The sequence below is a fragment of the Colobus angolensis genome, unplaced genomic scaffold (genome assembly GCF_000951035.1).
Source record: "Colobus angolensis palliatus isolate OR3802 unplaced genomic scaffold, Cang.pa_1.0 Scaffold233, whole genome shotgun sequence".
Taxonomy (NCBI): domain Eukaryota; kingdom Metazoa; phylum Chordata; class Mammalia; order Primates; family Cercopithecidae; genus Colobus; species Colobus angolensis.
The window spans coordinates 655009-664583 of NW_012115522.1; the positions used below are offsets into that span (position 1 = coordinate 655009).

General features: G+C 44.1%; 1 protein-coding gene across 1 annotated transcript in view; it reads left to right on the forward strand.

Annotated features, from left to right (window-relative positions):
* Positions 1-6710, forward strand: part of GSR (glutathione reductase) — a 67230-nt gene extending 60520 nt beyond the window's left edge. Inside the window, exons 11-13 of the mRNA XM_011944537.1 lie at positions 2719-2850; positions 3762-3895; positions 5108-6710. Coding sequence (XP_011799927.1) covers positions 2719-2850; positions 3762-3895; positions 5108-5257 — 416 coding nt within the window. The 3' untranslated portion in view covers positions 5258-6710. The remainder of the gene's footprint in view (positions 1-2718; positions 2851-3761; positions 3896-5107) is intronic.
* Positions 6711-9575: the final 2865 nt, after the last annotated feature.

A 9575-nucleotide genomic window follows, 5' to 3' on the forward strand; every position in this document is an offset into this window, starting at 1 on the left:
TGATGACCCTTTGCGGAACTCTCTTAAGTTAGGAGCAGACTTGTGCTTGGTGGCAGTGGAAGGAAGTGGCATTTGGAAGAAGTAATTTAGATTGCTTTTTTTTTTTTTTTTTTTTTTTTTTGGAGACAGAGTCTCACTCTGTTACCCAGGCTGGAGTGCAGTGGCATGATCACGGGCTCACTGCAGTTTCAGCCTTCCTGGGCTCAGGTGATCCTCCCACCTCAGACTCCCAAGTAGCTGGGATCACAGGTGCATTTTTTTGTAGAGACAGGGTTTTACCATGTTGTCTTGAACCCCTGGGCTTAAGCAGTCCGCCTGCCTCAGCCTCCCAGAATGTTAGGATTACAGGCAATAGCCACTGCACACAGCCTAGATTGTCATTCTTGTATGACTGGTCTTGATGCAACCAAGACTGATTTCCTTCTCTCCCGCATCCCATACCTCAACCCGCTTCCTAAGCACCATTTCAAGCTCTGTCCCGTCTCTATCCATTAATGATGCCACTTGATCTACTATTAATCTGTACCCTTCTGGAACCTCATCAGCGATTCCAGTATGTCCCAGGGCCTTATATCAGGATATGAAACCTATGCCAGTCACACACTCAAACCCTTTTAGTTCCTTTAGAAAGTTCTTGCTCTTGGCTGGGTGTGGTGGCTCCCAGCACTTTGGGAGGCTGAAGGAGGAGGATCGCTTGAGTCTAGTAGTTTGAGACCAGGCTGGGCAACATAGTGAGATGTTGTCTCTATTAAAAAAAATAAAGATTTGGCTGGGCACAGTGGCTCATGCCTGTAATCTCAGCACTTCGTGAGGCCGAGGCAGGCGGATCACGAGGTCAAGAGATTGAGACCATCCTGGCCAACATGGTGAAACCTCTTTTCTATTAAAAATACAAAAATTAGCTGGGCGTGGTGGCTCACACCTGTAGTCCCAGCTACTCAGGAGGCTGAGGCACGAGAATTGCTTCAACCCGGGAGGCAGAGGTTGCAGTGAGCCGAGATGGCGCACTGCTCTCCAGCCTGGCAACAGAGTGAGACTCCGTCTAAAAATAATAATAATAATAATAATAATAATAAAGATTCTAGGCACAGTGGCTCACGCTTGTAATCCCAGCACTATGGGAGTGCAATGGCGCAATCTTAGCTCAGTGCAACCTCTGCCTCCCGGTTGAAGTGATTCTCCTGCCTCAGCTTCCCAAGTAGCTGGGACTACAGGCACACACCACCACACCTGGCTAATTTTTGTATTTCTAATAGCGATGGGGTTTCACCATGTTGGCCAGGCTGATTTGGAATTCCTGACCTCAGCCCTGCCAAATGCTGGGGTTAGAGGCATGAGCCACTGCGCCCAGCCAAGAATAAACTTTTAAGTAAAAAAAGAAAATTACTGTTGCCGGGTGCAGTGGCTCACACCTGTAATCCCAGCACTTTGAGAAGCCAAGGTGGGCGGACCACCTGAGGTCGGGAGTTTGAGACCAGCCTGCCTAACACGGTGAAACCCTGTCTCTACTAAAAATACAAGATTAGCCGGGCGTGGTGGTGCATGCCTGTAATCCCAGCTACTTGGGAGGCTAAGACAGGAGAATCGCTTGAAGCTGGGAGGTGGAAATTGTGGTGAGCCGAGATCACGGCATTGCACTCCATCCTGGGCAACAAGAGCAAAACTCCGTCTCAAACAAAACAAAACAAAACAAAACTAATTACTGTCAAGTTAATACGGTTATAAAATAGAACTAAAGATGCTCAAAACTAATATAGTTTGTTCCATAAATATTGTATTGAAAAGCTAATATCTTAATTAAGTAGATTAACTGCCAGGTAAGTAGAACTTGTGAATGTGTCTTTTGAGAGTGGGGCCAGACAGGTTGAGCATCCCTTATCTGAAATGCTTGGGACCAGAAGTGTTTTCAATTTCAAATTTTGGAATATTTGCATATACGTAATGAGATATTTTGCAGATGCTACCCAAGTCAAAACACGGAATTCATCTGTTTTACATACACCTTATACGCATAGTGGAAGGTAGTTTCATACGATATTTTATTTATTTATTTATTTATTTATTTTCATACGATATTTTAAATAATTGTGTGCATGAGACATAATTTTGCGGTTTTTTTTTTTTTTTTTTTGAGACAGAGTCTTGCTCTGTCGCCCAGGCTGGAGTGCAGTGGCTCGATCTCAGCTCACTGCAAGCTCCGCCTCCCAGGTTCACGCCATTCTCCTGCCTCAGCCTCCCTAGTAGCTGGGACTACAGGCGCCGCCACCTCGCCCGGCTAATTGTTTGTATTTTTAGTAGAGACAGGGTTTCACCGTGTTAGCCAGGATGGTCTTGATCTCCTGACCTCGTGATCCACCCGTCTCGGCCTCCCAAAGTGCGATTTTGCGTTTTTGACTGCAACCCTTCACATGAGGTCAGGTGTGGAATTTTCCATTTGTGGCATCATGGTGCTCAAAACATTTTGGATTTTGGATTTTGAATTTCTGGATTAGAGATGCTCAACCTGTAATAGAATGTATAGAATTCTCATAAGCCAGTCATTTTGAGTTGTTTGCTGAGGCATGTATGTCTTCACTGTAATCTAGATAGTGTAATGAACAATGGCATGAAACTGTCAGAACTAGGGCATTAAGCTAGATGGGTAAATGGCCAGTGGAACAATTTAGCTATATTAAAATAGACAGTAAGATAAACACTGATTTTAAAATATCTCCATAGTTGCAATAGCTGCTGGCCGAAAACTTGCCCATCGACTTTTTGAACATAAGGAAGATTCCAAATTAGATTATAACAACATCCCAACTGTGGTCTTCAGCCACCCCCCTATTGGGACAGTGGGACTCACGGAAGGTCGGTATTTAAAAACTGAAGGTAATTTGTAGTTTCCTTCCTCTTTCCCCTGCCCCCAACTTTAAATTAGGTCTCTGTCAGCTGATGAGACCTATCTCAGTCCCAGATTACGTTGCTTTTTGGTTCCTCTCTTGTCATAGTTCCAGTTTTTTCACCTACTACCACTTCGAGTGTATAGTATCTTTCCTTCACGCCACCCTATCTCTTTGATCTTTTTTTTCTAGCTTTTTTATTTGAACTAATTTTAAATTTAAAGGAAAGCTCTAAAAATAGTACAAAGGACTCCTCTCTAACCTTAATATTTTTGCTTTTTCATATTTTTCGCTCTGCACACACACATCACACACACACAAATATATCTTTCCTAAGAACTGGCCCTTACGTAAACCAAGTATCATTTTCTTTTCTTTTTCTTTTTTTTTTTTTTTTTTTGAGACAAACTCTCCCGCTGTCACCCAGGCTGGAGTGCATTGGCACGACCTTGGCTCACTGCAACCTCTGCCGCTGGGTGCAAGCAATTCTTTGGCCTCAGCCTCTGAATAGCTGGGACTACCAGACCTGCACCACCACCATGCCTGGCTAATTTTTTGTAGAGACAGGGTTTCACTGTGTTGCCCAGGCTGTTCTCAATCTCCTAGGCTCAAGCGATCTACCTGCCTCCGTCTCTCAAAGTGCAGGGACAAACCACTGTGCCCGGCCTTTCTTTTCATCTAGAGGCAAAATTCCTCAGCCTTTCTTTTGTCTTATATGACACTGACATTTATTTTGTAGAATGCCTCTCATTTTGGTGTGGTTTGATATTTCCTCGTGGTTTGGTTCAATTTATGTTATTTCTGGCCATCTCCCTCTTTGATAGTTCAGTGTAATTATTTAGTTTTCTGATAGATGCTTTTTTTTAATGTGCATTGTAGATGAGGCCATTCATAAATATGGAGAAGAAAATGTGAAGATCTATTCAACCAGCTTTACCCCGATGTATCACGCAGTTACCAAAAGGAAAACAAAATGTGTGATGAAAATGGTCTGTGCTAACAAGGAAGAAAAGGTAAGGAAAAATCCAGCAAACTAAGTGCTCTACAAAATGGACAGGGATGGCAGTATTTTGCAGGGGTGGAAAGGAGGCAGACCAAGCCGGTAAGCCTTCTGATTCAACTGGCCAGGCCCACTTTGATCTGTCTTATACGTATTTTGGGGTTCTTCATAATATTTCCTCTAGAAGGAGGTTCCACTCCTTTTAAAACATAAGGATGATACTGGGCATGGTGGCTCACACCTGTAATCTCAGCACACTGGGAGGCCGAGGCGGGTGGATCACCTGAGGTCAGGAGTTTGAGACTAGCCTGACCAACGTGGTGAAACCTCATCTCTACTAAAAATAGAAAAATTAGCCTGGTGTGGTGGTAGGCGCCTGTAATCCCAGCTACTCGGGAGGCTGAGGCAGGAGAATCACTTGAACCTGGGAGGCGGAGGTTGCAGCGAGCCAAGATCATGCCACTGCACTCCAGCCTGGGCGACAAAGCAAGACTCCATCTTAAAGCAAAAAAAAAAAAAAAAAAGAGGAGAGGCCAGGCGCTATGGTTCATGCCTGTAATCCTAACACTCTGGGAGGCCGAGGTAGGCGGATTGCCTGAGCTCAGGAGTTTGAGACTAGCCTAAGCAACATGGTGAAACCCTGTCTCTACTAAAAATACAAAAATTAGCTGGGCATGGTGGTGCCATGAACATTCCTCAGTAGCCTATGATTTCTGGATATTGAATCATGAAGGCTCCTTCTATTTCTTCATACCAGTTATCATTCATTTAGTTGACAAACATTATTAGTCCATTCTTCTCAAGACTAAGAACTGCGATATGGAGAGGAATAATATGAAGAGCCAGCCATCACCAGAGGCTCTTTATAGGTTCAATTAAGATCAATTAAGATCACAGTATCAGTCAGACAATGTGACTCATGCCTGTAATCCCAGCACTTTGGGAGGCTGAGGTGGGTGGATCACTTGAGCCTGGGAGTTCAAGACCAGCCTGGCCAACATGGTGAAATCCCATCTCTGCTAAAATTACAAAATTAGCTGGGTGTGGTGGTGCATGCCTGTAATCCCAGCTACTCAGGAGGCTGAGGCAGGAGAAGCGCTTGAACCCGGGAGGTGAAGATTGCAGTGAGCTGAGATCATGCCATTGCACTCCAACCTGGGCAACAAGAGCGAAACTCTGTCTCAAAAAAAAAAAGAAAAGAAGATGTTTCTCTTTTTTTTCCCAGGTGGTTGGGATCCATATGCAGGGACTTGGATGTGATGAAATGCTGCAAGGTTTTGCCGTTGCGGTGAAGATGGGAGCAACGAAGGCGGACTTTGACAACACAGTCGCCATTCACCCTACCTCTTCAGAAGAGCTAGTCACACTTCGTTGAGAACCCGGAGACGCGTGTGGCTGGCAGCAGGACCCATAGATCTTCTGAAATGAACCAAATAATCACATTGACTTACTGTTTCAGTTTTATGTATTTCTTTATTTTAATCAGGATCTTCTGATAGTGGAAATTTTTAGTACATAGTAGAACTTATTTATGGAGTTAGAGATTTATAATGTTATCCAGGATTGATTTTCATTTGGTCACATCTCACAATAATTAATATTTTCAAGTTTTTTTTTTATTAACAGCTCTGTGCTAGTGTTTTTTTTTTTTTTTCTGTTTTAACCTCATCCCAAATATAAAACTTTGTGAAGTACAATTAACTTAATGTACTTGAATGAATAGAACTTGCTAATTTTTTTTTTTTTGAGACAGAGTTTTGTTCTCATTGCCCAGGCTGGAGTGCAGTGGCACTACCTCGGCTCACCACAACCTCTGCCTCCCAGGTTCAAGCGATTCTCCTGCCTCAGCCTCCTGAATAGCTGGGATTACAGGCTTGCACCATCACGCCCGACTAATTTTGTATTTTTAGTAGAGATGGGGTTTCTCCATGTTGGTCAGGCTGGTCTCGAACTCCCGGCCTCAGGTGATCTGCCCACCTCGGCCTCCTGAGGTGCTGGGATTATAGGCATGAGCCACTGTGCCGACCTGCTAATTTTCATAGAAGTTGATGGCAATTCTTCACATGTAAACAATACCAGTGCACAGAACCTTTATATATTTTTTGAAACCAGTACTGTGCTCTGCATGTAACAAAGCTGCTTCAAGGATGTGACCTTTTTCTAAAGGTATGTAATGTGAGAAGCCGGCCTGCCTTATTTTCTTTTTTCTTTTTTTTTTTAATCATTAAAAATGGTTTATGGTCAGGCCCAGTAGCTCAGGCCTATAATTCTAGCACTTTGGGAGGCCAAGACAGGAGGATCACTTGAGCCCACGAGTTTGAGGCCAGCATGCATAGCATAGCAAGACCGCATTTCTACAGAAAGTAAAAAAAATTACCCGAGTGTGGTGGTGTGCACCTGTAGTCCCAGCTACTTGGGAGGCTGAGGTGAGAGGATCACTTGAGCTTGGGTGAGGTGAGGCTACAGTGAGTCCTGATCATGCCACTGCACTCAATCTTGGACAACAGAGCAAGACCCTGTCTCAAAAAAAAAAAAAAAAAGTATGCATTATTTTTATGAGATGAAGTGCATCAAACTTGGGAAAGATTTGAGGAGGCTGGGACCCTCCTGGAAAAACCCACCTTGGAAAGAGATATGAGAGACATTTAGAAGTGATTCCTACTTTCAGAAGGAGGTGGATTCAAATACTTCAAAAGTTCCTTCCTCTCTCAGTGTTTATAGTTCAATGAATAATTTCAGTATTTGTATGTGTTCTTGTCATTTTATTTTTTTCTGAAAATCTTCCAAAAATTTGAAAATAAAATTAACAGCTTTTTCTTCTTATAAAATTTGTTACTGTGAGCTTTAACTGGTACACAGGAAATTGGTTTATTTTCTAGGGATATTTCACATTGGAGAATCAGTTGCCTGTGCTTACGGGGGTGAAAATAGAGTTCTCGTATAAAAATAAAGATCAAAGGTATAAACGAAACATTTAGCAGATCAATGGTTGAGTTGGAAGAAAAGCCTAGAAATCATTTAGGTCTTTAACACTTTATTTCTATTAGGTTTTACCGGCTAGTTAAATTTTTCCATGATTTTCATTAGTCATCCAGTGTCACTGAATTCTTTTTTTTTTTTTTTTTTTTTTTGAGACAGGGTCTCCCTTTGTTGCCAGGCTGGAGTGTAGTGGTGCAATCTCAGGTCACTGCAGCCTCCGTCTCCCAGGTTCAAGCAGTTCTCCTGCATCAGTCTACTGAGTAGCTGGGACTACAGGCACATGCCACCACACCCAGCTAATTTTTGTATTTTTAGTAGAGATGGGGTTTCACCATGTTGGCCAGGCTGGTCTTGATCTGTTGACCTCGTGATCTGCCCACCTTGGCCTCCCAAAGTGCTGCGATTACAGGCGTGAGCCACCACGCCGGGCCCACTGAATTCTTTACTGTGTGTTCTGTTAAGCTTTTACTGATTGTCTTTCTGGTTAGTGATGGCCAGTTACTGCACTTTCTTTTTTTTTTTCTTTTTCTTTGAGACCAAGCCTGGCTCTGTTGCCCAGGCTGGAGTGCAGTGGCATCATCTTGGCTCACTGCAGCCTCCACCTCCCAGGTTCAAGCGATTCTCCTGCCTTAGCCTCCTGAGTAGCTGGGACTACAGGCACACACCACCACACCTGGCTGATTTTTGTACCGTTAGTAGAGATGGGGTTTCACCATGTTGGCCAGGCTGGTCTTGAACTCCTGACCTTAGGTGATCTGCCCACCTCAGCCTCCCAAAGTGCTGGGATTACAGGCATGAACCACTGCACCCGGCCTATTTATCTTGGTTAAATAACACTGGTATCTAGCAGTACATTAGGCACTGTGGAGATACAAACATGAATCTCCAAAGAATTTGCCTTTCAATTAATTGCAATAGTTTACAGTTGTTAGAGTGACCCACCACATCCAGCCTGCACTGACTTCTTCAGTAGGCCCAATGTAAATGAAAGAAAAATATGGTATTAGCAAGGAAGTTATATGTATTTATGGTGGGATAAGAAAATAGGATCCCCAAATTTGGGCGTGGACAAATGTAGCCACTTCTCCCCTCTTCCCCTAGCCTAAAAGACAGTGGACCAAGGTTCTAGGCTCCATTCTGCTGGTGGGTTTCTCACTCTGTACAGGCCCCAACCTTGAGATGTGCCTCTGTCAGGGAAATGGGAGGCCCTAGTAGGCATCTCTATTTTAACATCATGTGTTCTTAATCTCACGTTTATCCTTTCTGCTGCCTCTGTGCTGATTCCATAGTAAACCAAAAAGAAAGTAAGTATAGTACCCTTATCTGAATTCCTGTCTGCTTTCTCATCGGTCCTTGAACTGGCCCAGCCCTTGAGGTGTTGTGGCTTAACAACCTCTATTACTGAAAGCGCCAAGAAATGTAAAGATACAGTGGCTCACACCTATAATCCCAGGACTTTGGGAGGCCAAGACGAGTGGATCACCTGAGGTCACAGGTTCGAGACCAGCCTGGCCAACATGATGAAACCCCATCTCTACTAAAAATACAAAAATTAGCCAGGCGTGGTGGCTGGTGCCACCCAGCTACTTGGGAGGCTGAGATAGGATAACCACTTGAACCTCAGAGGTGGAGGTTACAGTGAACCAAGATAGCATCACTGCACTCCAGCCCAGGCAATAGTGTGAGACTCTGTCTAAAAAAAAAAAATACAAGGCAGCACGTTGTATAATATGGACCACGTTGTAGTTGCACAGTAGATGTTTACCGAAGGAAAGACATGTTACTTGCTTTCAAGTAACCTTATAATCTAGAATGAGAGAGCATTTCTATACAAATAAAGCAGTTAAGTACAGGATGACTATATGATTTATTGACTAAAATGGCACACTTTCAAGAGTGAAAGGGGTGTCACTGACAATTTACACAATTGGTACAGATTAGTACTGTCCTAAACAAATAGGAGATTGCCACCCTCATTACACATTATTAGAGAGGTAAAAGGATACAGATTCAGAGGACCAGAAGTGCACTGTTGCTGGGAAAAGCGAGAAAGGGTTCACAAAGGAGGTTAGGTAAGATTTGAAATGTGGGGGCTGTAGAGGAAAAGGCCAGAGCAGGTAGAAAGTACAGTGAAGGAAAGATTGGATAAATGATTGTATTGCTGGATGGGCATGGTGGCTCACGCCTGTAGTAAAAGCACTTTGGGAGGCTGAGGCAGGCAGATCACCTGACGTCAGGAGTTCAAGACCAGCCTGACCAACATGGTGAAATCCCATCTCTACTAAAAATACAAAAATTAGCCAGGCATGGTGGTGTGTGCCTGTAATCCCAGCTATTCGGGGGGCTGAGGCATGAGAATCACTGGAATCTGGGAGGTGGAGGTTGCAGTGAGCAGAGATGGCCCATTACATTCCAGCCTGGGCTACAAGAGTGAAACTCTGTCTTAAAAAAAAAAAAATTGCTAGCCGGGCGTGGTGGCTCAAGCCTGTAATCCCAGCACTTTGGGAGGCCGAGACAGGCAGATCACGAGGTCAGGAGATCGAGACCATCCTGGCTAACACGGTGAAACCCCATCTCTACTAAAAACTACAAAAAACTAGCCGGGCGAGGTGGTGGGCGCCTGTGGTCCCAGCTACTTGGGAGGCTGAGGCAGGAGAATGGCGTGAACCCGGGAGGCGGAGTTTGCAGTGAGCTGAGATCCGGCCACAGCACTC